Genomic DNA, 17,250 nt, shown 5'->3' with positions numbered 1-17,250 from the left:
GTAGACGACTTTTGGACGGACCCTGCGCTTGTTGGTTACCTGGTAACCATGAATTTTCTTCTTCTACGTTGGAGGGCAGCGGTCACAAAGTTTCATTAGATGGCCACAAACGACATGCCATCTCACTGGTGATAATAATATTAAGAAAAGAGAGTCTGGGATGGTGGCTGAAAAATTATATTAATGTTAAATGAGAAACTGGAGCATCTTAAACTCACTCTGGTGAAATACCACTGGATAAGAGTTCGCTAGCTCGACAGGAATATAGGACTTCGTGTTGACACTGGGTGGCGGTAGTACTGGCTAAATGGTCTTAAAAGAAAGCGAAGAAGGGGAGCTCAGTTCCGTGGGCGGGACAAACAAACAAACCGGTATTGGGAATAAAAATATGTTGGTTTCGTTAAGTTAAGTACGCATGAACAATTAACAGGAAACTGAAATAAAATAGTCGCAGTGAAGATGAGTTCGTTTGCGGGTCGGATGAAGGAGTACCCCACCATCTCTCTGGACCGGTTCGACAGGGAGAACCTACATGCCCGGGCATATTTCCTCTCCCACTGTCACAAAGGTGAGCCTGGCACCTGCACAGTTGTTAGAATGGTACATATTACATGTGTGGCCTCCTGATGGCGGGTGTCCTCTCTGTTTCACTGAACAGATCACATGAAAGGGCTGAAAGGACCTCTGCTGAAGAGGAAGCTGCAGTTCAGGTGAAGCCTGGGTGCTGTTAAACTGATATTTAATCCAGTGATGCTCAGATATTTGAGTCAAAGTTGAGATTTGTCTCAGACTTCGGGTGAAGAATTACAATTGTGACCTTTCTGCACTAATTTACCATCTTTTAAACTTACTGTGAAACGTTATGTCACACAGTTCAGCTGCTTGTTGTGGGCGTTATGGGCATCAAGCAGCCCCATGGTTGATCGGAAAGATGAATTGTTCCTGCTGTGAAATTAAAACCTAACACTGCTTTAATGAGCGTGTAACTCAGGGCTGAATATAAGTTTATTGTTTGCAGTCGCACTGTGAGGCTTTACTGCTCCTTTGTAACCAAAGAGCTGCTGCTGAACAATCCAAAGTACGCTTTTTGGGAGGAATACATCGTGAGTACACATCTCTGCTTTTATCAGATTGTTTTTTAAATATTTAAACAGAAGATATATAACGTGAGTTATCTCTCCCGTTAAATCATCTGTTCAGGTTCCTCTTGAGCTCGAGAGCCCGACTCAGATTTCTCTCGTGGACGAAGCATCAGGAGAGGTACTGGGTACTCATCGGTTTGAGTCTGGCTCTGTGTCGAATTTGAAACTACTAAAAGTCAGACATGTAGCTGTAGATGCAACCTGTCATCCATATGTGTGAGTTTGTTGTTTTTAACCCTGACAGAAAGAAGAGGTCGTGGTGACGTTGCTTCCAGCAGGTCACTGTCCCGGCTCCGTCATGTGAGTTTAATTTTCCACCAACATTTGTATGTTTGGAGGATTTCACTCTTCCCAAGCTTCATGCGGATCTTTTACAAAACACCCAAAACTTTAATCACAACTCAGAACACAACTCACACAGAGAAATCTATTGTTTAGATCTTCTGATCTTTTACTTATTGAGGTTTTGTTACAGCTGGTCAGGAAATATATGATATAAGGTGACTTCAGGGTCAAATGGTAAATGGCCTGTATTTGTATAGCGCTTTACACAACCAGTCATCCACCCATTCACACACACACTCACACACTGGTGATGGCAAGCTACATTGTAGCCACAGCCACCCTGGGGCGCACTGACAGAGAAAGTATGTAACCTTGTGGGTTTGTTACAGAGTATAACAAACACCAGGAGACCCAGAAGAACTTAAACACATCTCTTCTACAAACAATTCAGTTTCACCTCCCCTCCCACCTGCTCAGTCTGAAGCTCCCGTTTTTGTTAATTTTTCCATAATCGGCTAAATAAACTTCACTCTTTAACATCTGTGACTTCGAGGAATTCAAAAATGCGTTCTGTGTACACTTTAAAGGGGTCACATGATCAGGTGAGAAAATCGGAGACCAAACAAATTGGTAGTTTGTTTGTATCGCAGGTTCCTGTTTGAGGGTTCCCATGGAAACGTGTTGTATACAGGAGACTTCAGGTTGCCTGTCGGAGACGTGTCCAGAATGGAGCACCTACACTCGGGCAGCAGGTCAGTCACCAAACATCGCCATCATCCTCGTTTCATCCTGAGTTTCTCTGATTCGCTGTGTCTGGAATGCGTTTTCTTCTTGAGCTGTGATTGGACAGCTCACGTAAGCTTCAGATGAGGATTGTTTTGGAGCACTAAGTTCACGCCGCTGTGTCGCGCTTCACAGGGTCAAAGACATTCAGAGCATCTATCTGGACTCCACCTTCTATGACCCGCGCTTCTACCAGATCCCATCGCGGGTACGTGCTGGTTTTCAGTCACTGCTGAGATATACAGTTAACACACAGGGACAGGTGCCAGTTCATTAAGTACACCTCGCTCAAACTTAATATTTAGTACATGAACCTTTTATTGTAAATAAGTCATAACCTCACTGACATTTCCTCCATTAAAAAATCTTGTTTGTTATAACTTGTGTTATAACTCAGGATGATTACGATGAATTAGAAGCAGTCAGTTTTCTATGATTTTAATCGGTATTTGAGCCTGTGTGTGTGTGTGTGTGTGTGTGTGTGTGTGTGTTCGTTTGTTTGTTTGTAGGAGGTCTGTTTATCCGGAATCTCTGAGTTGGTTGGAAACTGGATCAGTCAGAGTCCTCATCACGTTGTGTGGCTCAACTGTAAAGCTGCGTATGGATACGAGTACCTGTTTATCAACCTGGGAGAGGAGTTCAACACACAGGTCTCTTTTGTCAGCCTTCTTTCCTTCATCACCATACCATACCATACCATACCATACCATACCATACCATACCATACCATACCATACCATACCATACCATACCATACCAGCGTTATTTATAAAGCACTTTCACATAAAACAAGGGTTCACAAAGTGCTGTACATATACAAATAGCATAAGCAAAGTAAAATAAAAAATAAGATAAAATAAAATAAAACATGTTAAAACACACTTATGGAAGCTACATTGAGTATTTATTAATGAAAAGTTTAGAGGCATGGTGGGTAAAACTTCAGTAGCTGGTAAACCACAGACATCAAATATGGGGAGAAACTGATGCATGGATGGAAATATTAACCTCATAATCATCACTGTAACATGAAGTCCACTGTTTTTCCTGCAGATCCACGTCAACACTCTGGCGATGTTCAAGAAGATGCCGGAGATCCTAAGCTACGTGACAACCGATCGCAGGACTCAGATACACGCCTGTCGACACCCAAAGGTCCCGTTTTAGTCTCTCACAAACAAATTCGTGGTTCCTTTACTTCAGAAGTTTAGATTTGTTTTCCTGAACCTCCAATATTTCTGAAAAACAACTTTGTGGTAGTTCTGCGTTTATGATAATGAACCATTTCCACTTCTGATACAAAACCTAAATCTTTTCTTCTTTCATTCTTTCTGTTCCTGCGACACTACGTTTTTATCTGGGATTTTTGTTTGTAGGATGAAGAGTTTTTCCAAGGAAACCGGCTGCCGTGTGGATGCACGGCTGCTGATGGGACGCCTCTTCGCATCATCAGCATCAAACCGTCCACGATGTGGTTTGGAGAAAGAACCAAGAAGACCAGCGTCATAATAAAGTAAGAACAGCTCCAGCGTCATGCACTCACTAGAAATAAAGTTTGGTTTTGTGCTCCAAATGTATTTTTGTGTGTTTATGCAGGACAGGAGGCAGTTCATACCGAGCCTGTTTCAGCTTCCACTCCTCCTACTCCGAGGTAAACGCACTTCCATTCACACAGTATTGTATTTGGACCTTCTTGTTTGAAGTCATTAAAGATGTGTGCTAAACAATCACTCCATTCTGGTTCGGAAAACAGTTCGGAGAATTAAAAACCCCAAATTATCTCAATATTCCTTGCCCATGATGAGTAGATATATACTTGTGTCGCATCAGTGCTGATGTTTGAGGCCATGTTTATTTCTGTTTGGACAATGAAACCAAAGCCCCACCCATTTGCTGTTCAAACCTTTTGTTTATGAGGGGCAGCCAATCAGAAGAAGACTGCACTAAGAACTACTATGATATCAGTAAGAATTATTTTGAACTGTGAATCATGCAAAGCTGCTGTATCAGAGTCAAAGCTGGAAGAGTAGTCCACTTTAAAAGGACTTCATGTTGTTTCTGTTGCTATGCTTCTCCTGATTTTCAGATTAAGGACTTCCTGTCATACCTCCAGCCGGTGAACATCTACCCCAGTGTCATCCCCATTGGTCGAACACTGACTGAAGTCACACAGATGTGAGTCGACTTCATTTTAATTGTACAAATGTAAAAGTCTAAACTTACTTTTACTTGATTTATAATCAAATGTAACTTGGGGTAACTTTAAAAGGTTTTACTGCTGTCTTTATTCAATAATCTAACAGTTTAACACGATGCCATTTCTGCATGTCTGATCAGGTTGAAGCTGATGTGCAGGAAGCAGTCTGATGAGGCGGCGTTTGTTTACAAACCTCTGGGAGTCCTCAAACGCAGCAGGGTGCAGCGACCTACTTGTGGTAACACAAACACACTCGTAATGACAGGTGCTCTCCATAATAGCATGCGGGCCTGCCGCCACACGCTTGTTTACAGATCACTGCTTGGCCCAGTGTTTGCCTCTCACGCGTTGCCCTTCATTCAGCTTCTTCACACAAACACAGGAGGCGACGCTTTTATAAGCGTTTGAACAACAGGCAGGAATGTGCTGTGTTGCTTCAATAAGATAGACCAGTCATTAAAACAAGGCTGATGTGTGTTTGTGTGTTCAGACTCAGAGAGCGATGATGAGCTGTTTGATGGGCTCGATGTGGCACCAGTGAGGAAGAAGTTGGGAGTACAAAAAGGTAAACCTGCAAGTTACTTGCTGTCACTTTGATTTGCACCAAAGCAGCTGAAATGGATTCACGGGGTCTGAGGAAGTTCAGCTGAGATGATCGAGTAGGCCCTTTAATTTTCCTGAGCGCTGTAGGATATGAATGTCACGACAGGAAGTGATGTCATGTTGCAGTATTTTTTTTGCCCTGAGTACTTCACTGTTACTGTTTGTTTGATTTTGTTTCTTTTGTTCTATAAGTAGAGGGAACTCCCGAAACAACAGCACTCCCTGTGTGTGTGGAGGAGTCTTTACCGCTGACCATTACCGATGCCCAGCCTGCTGCTCATAACTACGTCGACTGCACTGAGTCCAACGGCGAGGAGGAGGAGGAGGAGGAGGAGGAGGAGGAGCAGCAAGGTGACGAGGAAAAGGTTGGAGCCGGACAGCCGGAAGACATTTCATCTCAGCCTCCGAGGTGGGAGGACTTCTTCACCACCGAGACTCTGACCGACAGCCAGAACAGCCTCAGGAGCCAACCACAGTCCTGCTGCTCTGAGATGACGGGCTCGCAGACACCCGATCTGTTCAGCGACGAAGAAACTGCCCCCGATGGCTTCAGCCTGACACTGTCCGGCTCGCAGTCCAATCATTCCTCTCAGAACATGGACTCGTGTTTACCCGACACCCTGATCATCCAACCAGAGCTGGATGGGCAGAAGCAGAGGGAGGAGGGGGATGATGGAATCATCCAATCGGAGTCTCAGCAGTCGTCAGACTTTGATATTCCCTGCACGCCGGAGTCGAAGGTGCCGCGGCGTGATGAGCTGTCTCAGTTGTACAGGAAGCTGGCTGCAGGAGAGGACATCAGTGCTCTGGACTACAGGACCGAACATTAATGGGGAGCTCCTAAAAAAAACTGTGCAAACTAGAAAAGTAAAGCCTTAAAAAGCAGCCGGACGAGGCCAAAACAAGCAAACCACACAGCTACCTCCGTTTTAGTGACGAACCTCCAGCTCTGAGATCCCCCACTAGCACACTGGGGCAGGAGGAGAGGTTAACATGCATTCAGTACCTGCTTCCAGCATGAAGAGTTTCTCAGCCTAATTAGAGAGCATAAATAGACCAAACTTTAACGTAATTTTCTTCAGACCTGTCGTTCTCACTTAGACCCTTAAGCTGTCACATTCCTTCTGCAGGCTGAGCTGAAACGTCCTCTCCTCCAGCGTCAGTGTTGGCCTCCAAACCCCACAGACTTCAGTTTGTTAAACCACACACTCGTTCCTGCGCACTTTAAGCCTATTGGTGGATTCTCGCACCTGTGCAGGTCACAGCTGACACTCGTTCCCTCTCTGCTGGCAGTTTGTGGTTTGTTCTGCTTCAGCTGCTGACAACAGGAGGGGAATGTTTGCATTAAAGCTAAAGTTTTGTTCCAGAAACAAATAAAATATTTATTTTTAACTCAGGTGTTATGGCTGATTATTCAAATCAAAATGGTAAATGGCCTGTATTTGTATAGCGCTTTACTCGTCCCTAAAGACTCCAAAGCGCTTTACACATCCAGTCATCCACCCATTCACACACACATTCACACACCGGTGATGGCAAGCTACATTGTAGCCACAGCCACCCTGGGGCGCACTGACAGAGGCAAATGTTGTGTTTGATGGGAAAAAGCAGTAAGAATGCCAGACATTGCGAGTTTTTTTCCCCCCAATAATTCCTAAAATAAGTGGAAGAACTGCTCGACCAAAGCTGTGGTTGTGTAATGCACTGCAGCTCAAACTGAATCATTTTTACTATCCATGATGACATCATCAAAAATTCCAAAACTACAAATATATTCTGTATAACAATAATAAAGCAAATCTTTACTCTATAGAAACTGAGTTGGAATCATTTAGCTTTAAACCAGGTTTTTCCAGCTGCATGTGAAACAGCTGCTAGCTATCTGCTCAGCTTCACTTCAGCTTACTGAAGTCCCAGAACTGGACGTCTGCACCTTGTTGGTGCTGTTGAAGGATTTTTAATGCAGCTGTCTGACCAATAATTCTAGTTTCTAGGCTAATTTAGCAGGTAACCAAGTGAGGACTCTCACTCAAAGGACTTTTTTGCTACCAGCCTTATTCACTCAGTGTGTTCAAGTGCTTTTTTTTCTGCATTTCAGCACTTTTGCACAGTGCTGCTGAGTACCGCTGCTGGAGTTTGAATCCAGCCTTTGTCCTGATGTGTGGAGTTGTGCTCCACCTATTATCTGGATGGATATCTCCAAGTACTCTGGCTTCTTTCCATGGTCCAAACACATACATGGATCAGATTAACGTCCCTTATCTTTCCAGCCCTGGAGTTTTCCAGTGGAAATAAAGGAAAGGAACCAACTTACCTGAAGCTTTTGTCCTTCGAAAATTACATGCTTCATAAAATCTACTTGGAACTCAGAAAAAATAATTATCGACTGTCAGAGCGACAGTCGGACAGTTATTGTCTGTATCGTGCTTCTAACATATAACACGGAGGGTTAAAAGTGAACTTAACTGCTGGTTTTCTCCTGATGGCTTTAGACACATGGTCGTCTGATTTATTTACAGACAGAAACAAAAAAGCTTTTTACAGTTGATCTAAAACTCAAAGGTAATTAACACCATAAATGAATGCAGTTCATAAGGTTTACAGTGAATGCTAGAAATTTTTTCATCACGACTACCACCACACTTTGCCCAACATCAAAGATTTGTGGCAGATTTTCACATTTTAGAAGCTGGAAGAGCTGCTTTAGAAAATCAAAATAATAACTGCCGAATGTGGATCAAGATGTCGTCCACTGAAACTTTGAGGAGAAGGAGAGAGCCGGTGTTGTGCCAAAAAGTGATTGTCTGCCAAAAACTGATTTCCGGTATTTGCCAAAAACTGATTGCTTGTATTTAAACTGCTATAAATAACTTGTTGGTGTATAATATGTGAAACATATGTCAAATGTATCCCTCATGAATGATATCACGTTATCTTGAGCAACAAACAACATTCTTGTAACAAGGTAGAAGCCGCAATCACTTTTTGGCAGTGACTTTTATGTATCCTTTATGTATGCAGTTAAAAAAATTTTGTTGACATTAAAAATGTCTCTTTTAAGAGTATTCTGGCCAAGAGGACAGCTGAAATTGCAACAAATGTGAAAATAGTTCTGTAAATATATTTTAAGTGGACAAAAGGGAGCTGATTGATTATAATGTAAGTGCAATAACACAGTCACGAAGATACTTGAGAAACAGGTAATAATCCCTTTGTAATACCTGTTCAAAGTCTATTTAGCAACATACATAACGATATTACACATAAAAAACAAAACAAAACACGCAAACATTGGAAATCAGTTTTTGGCAGGCAATCATTTTTTGGCACAACACCGGCACCACTGAAGCTGGATGACGGCAGGTTTCCTGCTCAGTTTCATTTATGTGTGAATACTCTGAGGAGGCGTATAAATTCCAGGGAATTTCCTTGAACTTGTATAGTATGGTTTTTAGGTAACTAAGGTATTATTCATGTAAGATAGACAGCAACTTCTTACTCACAGGTCATAGACTGCACCATTTTTACCCCAAGCGGATCAAAACCTATATAAAATGAACATCATGTTTTATTCAGTCAAACTTTAGGTTTGCACCTGAGACCATAAAATCATCAGCAGGTCATAAAGGAAGTGTGAACTGGAGCAATTTCCCCTAAACTTCATTTTCCCCTACAAGATGGGTTGCCCCCTGCTGGCCATAAGAAAGAATGCAGGTTTATTCCACTTCTTGTTCCTGGGGAGCCACGCCCATTCTTTATAGTTTACATCTGTGGTTACAACAACTGGAGAAGGCAACATTTACGTCATAGTATGCCAAAGTTTGGTTGGAGTCCACAGCAAGTCCAGCATTACTGTGGCCGTGTGCAGTGAACTTTAAAATGAAATCATGAAAATAAGATGGGCTGAAGTTGCTGAAGTTGGCAATTACATGCAGTCTGTTTGTGCTGATAAGGCAGTTAACTGTAGTGAAGCATTAAAAATCTGTTGCCACATAGGCACTTCATAGACTTCAAACAGAAAATCTTCCACAAATAGTGACGTAGTTGCTGCAGGACGGCAATTTAACAGCAGAATGAAACAGGCGCTGAGCAACCTGGTATTAGGAACATAACCATTCTGTAACCAGCTGAGTCCTGTGCTGCTTTGAGATGCATTGCAGATGAATTGCACTAAGTGGTGCAAAATGACTGAATGATAGCATTGTATTGGCAATCGGTCAAATTATTTGCAAACCTTCGCCAATCAATCCAAGAGCAACTGCAGACAGTCTGAGTCAAACTGCAACTGTTTGTAGACAGTCGCCAAAAGTTGATTCTGTTCATCTGGACGTAGCGTTTTCAGTGGGAGAAACGTTTCGTCACTCATCCAAGTGACTGACTGCAGGTTTCTCCAACCTTATAGACAATACATTTGCATAATGACTGAAACTAGCACCACTGAAGTAACAATGGGCTGTGAGGTCAGTTCGTCAATCATTAATATGCAAATTCTCATGACAACAACCACTGATCAAAAATCACGATTGAAGACCACTGATCAATGGCCATGAGTACCATACTGTTTATAAGGTTGGGGAAACCTGCAGTCAGCTGAGACTGAAGAACTCACTTGGATGGGTAATGAAACGTTTCTCCCACTGAAAACGCTACATCCAGATAAACAGAATCAACTTTTGGGGATTTACTTACCTGGATGATTGAGCATACATCAAGATGTTTGCCGACAGGTTCCATCCCACAAGGCTACCTGTGCAATTGCATTGGGATCAAATGTAATTGCCCAGAGGTTGAGAGTTTTGTATGCTTAACTTATGGGTAGTCTTTTAGTTTGCAACAAACAATTCAACTAACAAATTTCCCTATCTGCCAGAAGGTTGCCAGAGGAAAAACTCTAATGTGACTGAGCTGTAAGCTGCATATTGTGTTCTGTGAGCAGTTTAATCTCACGTGAATCATTCAAAAATTGTAAAGCCATTGGCTGACAATACAAAAACATATAAAGCATACCTAATGACTTAATTTTTCAATGACAAGAGGAGCTATGCCATAATATTCACAAAAACTGAACAAAAGTAATAGGGACAGATGGCAGCTACCAATCACTCCAATGAGGCCAAATGCTGAGCTCCCACTGGTGCATCTGCCTGGAATAAAAAGCCTGCAGCGTTACGTCGCCTGAGCAGCAAACTGTGACCAATTTGAATGTCCAGGTCCAAATCTACGTCTGGACTCTCTAACCAGTTTGTCAGGGTTGCCGCAGTCAGCTGAATCAGGTGGAGTTGATCCCATTCAAGCCTCTGAGGGGACGCTGAGAGATGAAATTGGCTCTGCTGGGTGCTGCTGCTGCTCAGTGGAGACTCAGTGGGTTCCTGATGACAACACAGGAGGAGCTGATGAACGCCTGCAGGGTTTCTTTTTCCTCACTCGACAAACTCTCTCACGCTGTGTCATTCTTCCTCTGTACCTATCAGTTCACAGAGAAGCACAGACTGAAATAGGCTTCGATGGGCAGCATTCGATCTATACAGAGCTCTTAGTTTGGATGTCAGTGTGACCTAAAGGTCATTACTGGTATTTTCTTTCTTATTTTAGTCTGTTTGCCATTTTTGCACCTTTTTGCCATGTCTTTATATTTCAAAGTGTGTTTTTCCATACTTTTCAGGTCTTTACTGGTGTCATTTTATTTTTATACCTTACACATACAGTATAAAGTATAAAAAACAGTTTTTCTATATTTTATATATTAGGGATGGGTATCGTTTAGGTTTTATCCGATACCGGTGCCAAACTGGTACTTTTGAAACGGTGCCGGTGCTTAAACGGTGCTCAAACCGGTGCTTAAAGAATGGAGAACACAAAATTGGTCCAAAAACCTCTCATGTTCAGCTGTTTTTTTTGTAAAAAGATAACAATGTTAGCCTTTTCTGCAGCTATGGGGCATATATGGTATCACTCTTGGCTGGAAGCAGTGCTTAAACAATGGAAAAAACACAAACTTTGTCCAAAAACCTCTCATGTTTAGCTGTTTTCCCTCTTTTTCTTTGGTCATTTTAGCCTTTTTGGCCAGGGTGAAGGGTCTGCTCATCTGCCAGGTCAGAGCTAATCAAATACGGCGCATTTCTCGGCTTTTAAAAAACGCTATGCGTCGCCAGGTGTTTCATCGGATTTGAGGTGTTACCTCCTTTGACAGTATCACAGTATCAGCTTAAAGCACTTGTTGCAGGCTGCTGAGTTTGCATCTTTTGCTGTGAAGTACAGCCAGACTTTTGACCGCTTCGCCTTGGGCATTTTTAATCTGTAGCTCTGCTCTAAAAGAACGTACGTACCTGGCCCCGCCTACTATCCTCGGAAACATAAAATGATTGGCTAGAATCTAAAGTGTATCACAGCTCAGGAAAAAAAAGCACCGAAATAAAGCACCGAAATGTGCGCTGCTTTTCGGTCTGGTTACTACCGTTTATGTCAGAACCGGTGCCATCATGGCACCGGATACCGGTACCCATCCTATTATATATGTTGTTGTTTTTTTAAATATTTTTTTTAACACTTTATTAAACCTGGATTACTCTTGAACAGTTCACCTCTTATACTTTGTTCACAAGTCTTTCACAGCTTACTGAGCTCAGCTGCGGTGTTACTGCCCTCTGATGGTGTTTTCATGCACTATAGTGCATAACACTGTGTCCATATCTGTTTTTTGGCTGCGTTAAAATGTTTTAAATACCCTAATGTATCATCATACTGCCCGAGCCTTGAATTGAGGATCCACGTCACTCTTTAATGGTGCATGATGGAAAGATTGTACAATGCAAAGACACACTGGCCCTTTTACCACTGATGTAACATCTCAGCTCTCATTAATGAGACTGTGGAGAGGAACCAGGGGAGGTCGTCACTCACACAGTGAAGCATGCACAGGCTTGGCTCTTCATTAAAACCAGAGTCAGTCCCCCCACAGCGGTTTCCTGAGGGATAGCGAGTCTCTCGGAGGCTCTGCAGCAGAGGATGAGTTCATTAATTAACTTCCACACACACTCAAACAATATGTTAAATGCACTCGTAGCATCACTACATTATATAATACAGAGCTGACATTGCACACATACAAACACACACACAACACACACAACAAACACACACACACACACACACACACACACACACACACACACACACACACACACACACACACACCACAACACACACACAAAGACACGCACACACACACACACACACACACACACTAATAATAAAACGCTAACGAACACACAGCGTGCCCAGAGTTCTCTCTCTCCCAGGCTCTCGTGACCCTGAAGATCCAACAGGAAATTGAGGATGTGCTTGTTTACTTGTCATGAGTTCTGATCATATTTGGGATATAATGTGGGCAGAGACATTAGGTTTATGGCACTGTGGTTCCTCCTTGTTTATGTGTTCAGACTTTGCATTGCACTCATTTTCTTTGCTCCTACTCAAAACAGAACAACAGCTCCATCATAACCCCATAGCAAACAAACCAGGACGCAGAGCATAGAAACTCATACAAGGTCAAAGGAGGTCAGACTTAGTCTGGTAATCATTTATGTCATTATATTCAATTGGTTTAGATCACCTGCATGTCACAGTTTATTGGATTTGAACACGCCTGGTTTTGAAACAGCTTCCATTATGTTCTGTTCAAAAGTCTTGAGCCACCCCTCATTTCTTTATATATTCCTTCCAAGCAGTCAGACTTGGAAGGTGCCCTTTACCAGTAGTTCTCCAGGTTTTCTGCGAAAAATTCTTTCAAAAATTTTCTTTGGACATTGGCTTCTTTTTTCCTCATTTTCAGTCCACTTCTTGTACATGAACATTTTCAGAGGAATTGTTTTGTTTGTTAAGCCTCTGAAATCTGACCTATTAATCATTTAAGCATAAAAAGCCACCTAACTCATGAGACAACTTAGCAAGAAACCAATCTTTAGACACCTCGTTACTAGCAGCCTGTTACAGAGACACATTCGTTTTCATTTATTTAGTTCAGTTTACAAAAAATGCCAAAGATAACACAATTTAACAGACATAAAATAATATTTTTACACCAACTAGGTGATTCCCAAAGAACTGATAGCTGAAGACTTGCATACCTCATCAGAAGGGTGCAGTTTGTCCTTAAACCAGAAGAATAAACTGTAGAGGTGTAGGACTACGTGAAACCATTTAAGACCTGATGGAGAGATGAACCCAAATCAGAAAGTTTTGATTCTAATCATCATCAGTATGTACAGAGGAGGTCAGGAGAGAGGTGTAACAGTGATCAGCCACTGGTGTTGGAGTATGGTGGAATAATGAATACAGAAATGAATACAGACGATAAAATAAATAATTGCACCCATTTTCCTATCAGAACAAATAAATGAGGGGTGGCTCAAAACTTTTGCACAGTACTGTATTTAGCAAGCACTTCAGCTGTAGACCATTGGAAACTAAATCCAGGTGTAGAAAACCATTTAAGTTAATCCAATTTAAGTGAATGAAATGCAATGTGACATTGCTGTGGGATAGATGAAACATGTCTATAAATGGGAGTATCAGCTTAGAGGTGTCTTTCTGCTTGAACATCCTTACTCAAATCCAAAAAATAGGAAATGAAAGAGGTCCCAAAGTAGATTCCCGTGGGAAAACATTAGCTTAGATCTGGATATCTTGAGGTTCCTAAACTGCAAAGACAAACTAGTTCTACAGTCTGAGTTCTCTACACGAATTTTATCCAGTTTAAAAAGAGTCCTTCCTCCTCACTTTCACCAGGTGCTGCTCATGGGTGAGATCATTGGAGTTCTCAATCTGATGTTGCAGAATCTACCCCTTATGAAAGTGTCTGGAGATCACTGCTGATGTGAAATGGTGCTGTATAAGTATAAAAAAATGAAATTGCTATCAGCTGATACCGTGGATGTGTTACCTCTGAGTGAGCCAATCTGGACTTGGGGTATGCTGCTCAGGTCTGTAGGCAACCCCACGTACACACCTCCATAGTTCCTGATCTCACACAACACACACACACACACACACACACACACACACACACACACACACACACACACACACACACACACACAGAGAGTCAGCTGCACAGATCAGCTCATTAGACATATATTGGATGACTGTGACGAATGAGATAAAAAGATTTTATAATCAAAAATGAATGACTGACTTCCGTTTGTCATCTTCTGGCACTGACTCAACTGATCTGTCGGCACACACGCACGCACAGAGTCAGCTGATTTACGTTAACAGACAACATGAGAAAAAGGTCAAACAACAGTGACATGTTTCAAGATGAAAATATGTTTGAAACTTTACTCACAGCTTTGATGAAAACTCAGCAGGATCTGAAGTCAGTGACAGAAACGAGATCAATCGAGAGTTAAATTCATTCCTGCTCACTGAAATCACTTTGTAAAAAAACAATTTTGACATTTTCACACACTGAAAATTCCGTATTTGTTTTATCTAGAGCAAAGAGCTACGGTGAGAAAGTAGACAGGCATGAAAACTTTATTTTGGGTATTTGTGGTGAAAACTTTGTAAAATTGGAAAAACTGATGATTTGTTTTTCAAAAGTCAGATTCAAACAGCTGTGACAGCTCAACAATCACCAATAATTTCCTCACCAGATAAATGATCTTTGACACTTTGACACATTCATCTTCCTGTCGTGTTTTATAAACTTTTCTCATTAAATCTTGATTATTAAAAGTTTCTCCCTCTCATTTCTCTCCGTCCATCCTTCTCTTCCTTCCTTCCTTCCTTCTTCCTTCCTTCCTTCCTTCCTTCCTTCCTTCCTTCTTCCTTCTTCCCTTTATTTTTTCTTTTTCTTCATTTGCTTCTTGCAATCCTTGTTTCCTTCCTTTTTCCTTTTCTTCCTTGTTCCTGTCCTTCCATGTTTCCTTTCTTTCTTTCCTTGTTCCCTTCCCCATTACCTTATTTTTTCCTTTCCAATTTTCTTATGTTCAAAATTTAGGGTATGAGGTCCCCATACTTAATCCTCAGATAATTCTAATATTTTATTGGGAATAAAAATGTGAAGCATTTCACATTAAACTGTTGTATAACATGTGCATCAGTAGCAAATATGCCCAACAACAAAAAGGAGACAAAACAAGATCCCAAAAAAAAAAAAAAAAAAAAAAAAAATAGAAAAATGACTCAATGGATGAGGCAGTTTTTAAATCCACCTGAAAGTGGCCCAGGACAACCAGGAGAAGACAAATTAGTTCAAAGACAACACCAACCCACCCCCACCTACCCACCCCACAAAGGTTATATCATAACTGTTTCATGACAACATCAGCCTGTTTTCTAAAAAACCCCACTGATGTCTGACCATTGACCTATGACCTTGAAGCTCTATATACTTAAAAGGTAGATTTTTTATTATCTTTACCCAGATGACTGAGCAGAACTGGCTTCGAGATTTTAATCTATATTCATGCAGTGTGTGACTCTGTGAAAGTTTGACATCACTATGACATCATAGGATGTCTTATTAAAAAAATGAAAAAGTGTGTTGCACGGCTCCCACCATGCTCTTTAATATTATATATTACTCGATATTGTTTCTTGAATTCTTTTTTTCAAGGTCAACTTTGACCTTGGGCACTAACAATCAAGGTCAAATCCTTAGCCAACTTAACTACTCAAGTTCTCCAAGACCTCGTATAATGTTGTGAAGTTTGAAGACGATCTTTGAAAAATTGTGGGTAATATACAGTTGTTACAGATTTGTACATCTGGTGTGACCTCGACTAGATTTTCACCAAAATTAAATCAGCTCGAGCTGTTATTGGTATCGATCATCAGATAAAACCTGAAGATAATATCTTGAAAACTACAGACGCTAGACTTCTAACAAACAGACAGACAGACAGACATAAACAAATGGAAATGATTCTCCCTCCCTTCAGAGAACAAACCAGGAGTTTCAAAAAATGCACAAGAAAAAACAAACAAACCCCAACCCAAAATGAGATGGAAAATGAGGTAAGTCATAAAGACATATCAGTCCATCAGATAGTGACTCACATGACGCTTAAAAACAACCAACATGGGAGACGAATCAGCAGAAAGAGACCGAAAACAAATAATAATAATAAAAAAAACAGACACTAACAGAAAATTACTCACAAAACCATCCTGAAGACACACACAATGACTAAAATCACACACTAAATTATTTTGAAACAACCCAAATGATAACAATAAAAAAGTACAATCAGTCGATGCTGATTGCTTTTAATTATAGTTAAGTAAAAGCACAAGTGAACTTTGAAACAGCAAAACACCACAAACTGCAACTGAAACCTTACAGATGAATTGCTTTCCAGCGTTTCCAGGAGTGTCAGAAATCCCTGAAAACTTTAATTGATTTTGAGCAGACAGACGTGGACTGCTTTCACCTCCTACAGCTTCCAAAGTCAAAAACTCTACAGACTGGACCGCTAACACCTGCAGGACATAAAAAAGTTACTAAAGCACCTTTAGTAACTCTAAAGGCAAAATAAGACACCTTAAACCTGCCAGCTGCTTCATATGACTAACAGTATGTTCAGTTTTTCAGTGTCCTCACCTCTGCTGCGCTTGCTGCTGCTGTTGTTGTTAGTCATGTGTTTGGCTGGAGAGGAATTTCCACATCCCATTTCAGAAAGAAAAGGAAAAAACAGTAGCGAGAGGAGAAATGGAGCGAGAAGAGTGAGGACAAAAACGTCTCTTATCTCGCTCTTACTCTCAGCTGAAGCTCCCAGTGTAGAGAGGATTAGATGATGGCAAGGGAGGGAGGGAGGGAGGAGAGACGGAGAGTGTGTTGACCCCTGCTGCTGAGGGAGTAGAACTTCAAGTGTGTGTTTCAGAGTGTGTGTGCTTTAAAATCTCTGCGCAGTTTTGGAGGAAGCAGATCAAAGTCAGCTAGAATTGATTTAATTGGTGCATTTCTGCTCAAATGGAGCTGAAACAGGATTAGAGGAAAGTGGTGACAGAAGAGCGGGAAGCACACCTAAAGCATAGATCGGTTACTGATCAGGCCATCCAGGAACAGGACTGGGGAACCTGATCTGAAAAATATACAAGGACAACTCACGAAAGGGAAACAGGATAAGACAACAAAGTATGAGGAATATACAAAAATTAATACCACAAACAGACAGAAAATGGCCACAGAGATCACAAAGAGATGCAATTTATCACCAAAACTGCCAAAATAAA

At 41.4% G+C, this 17,250-nt stretch overlaps 1 protein-coding gene and 1 long non-coding RNA gene across 5 annotated transcripts; one reads left to right on the top strand and one right to left on the bottom strand.

Moving 5' to 3' along the window:
- The first annotated feature begins 60 nt into the window (after positions 1-60).
- On the top strand, positions 61-6,402 carry dclre1c (DNA cross-link repair 1C, PSO2 homolog (S. cerevisiae)). Of its 2 annotated transcripts, none has more exons than XM_005949146.2 (15): positions 61-568; positions 659-710; positions 1,019-1,103; positions 1,201-1,260; positions 1,387-1,442; positions 2,078-2,179; positions 2,346-2,418; positions 2,720-2,860; positions 3,264-3,365; positions 3,587-3,723; positions 3,807-3,861; positions 4,297-4,385; positions 4,548-4,645; positions 4,898-4,972; positions 5,206-6,402. In XM_005949146.2, exons 1-15 carry the CDS (start codon positions 460-462, stop codon positions 5,838-5,840), a joined length of 1,869 nt encoding a protein of 622 aa, XP_005949208.1. In that variant the 5' UTR covers positions 61-459; the 3' UTR covers positions 5,841-6,402. The 2 variants fall into 2 exon arrangements, with proteins under 2 accessions (XP_005949208.1, XP_005949207.1); XM_005949145.3 differs by having other exon boundaries at positions 62-568; positions 5,203-6,402.
- Positions 6,403-9,649: 3,247 nt separating this feature from the next.
- On the bottom strand, positions 9,650-16,795 carry LOC106632436. 3 transcript variants are annotated; one of them, XR_006053121.1, is made up of 7 exons: positions 16,619-16,795; positions 14,357-14,381; positions 14,204-14,239; positions 13,952-14,028; positions 13,137-13,216; positions 11,911-12,003; positions 9,650-10,474 (listed from the first exon to the last, which is right to left on the bottom strand). It is a non-coding gene; the product is annotated as an uncharacterized LOC106632436 (long non-coding RNA). The 3 variants fall into 3 exon arrangements; XR_006053122.1 differs by lacking the exon at positions 13,137-13,216; XR_006053120.1 differs by lacking the exon at positions 16,619-16,795 and having other exon boundaries at positions 14,357-14,829.
- Positions 16,796-17,250: the final 455 nt, after the last annotated feature.

This window comes from Haplochromis burtoni, unplaced genomic scaffold, assembly GCF_018398535.1.
Source record: "Haplochromis burtoni strain Fernald_Lab_line unplaced genomic scaffold, NCSU_Asbu1 Contig_638, whole genome shotgun sequence".
Taxonomy (NCBI): Eukaryota; Metazoa; Chordata; class Actinopteri; order Cichliformes; family Cichlidae; genus Haplochromis; species Haplochromis burtoni.
The sequence above is the reverse complement of the archived record's forward strand: the minus strand, read 5'-3'. Positions and strand labels throughout refer to the sequence as shown.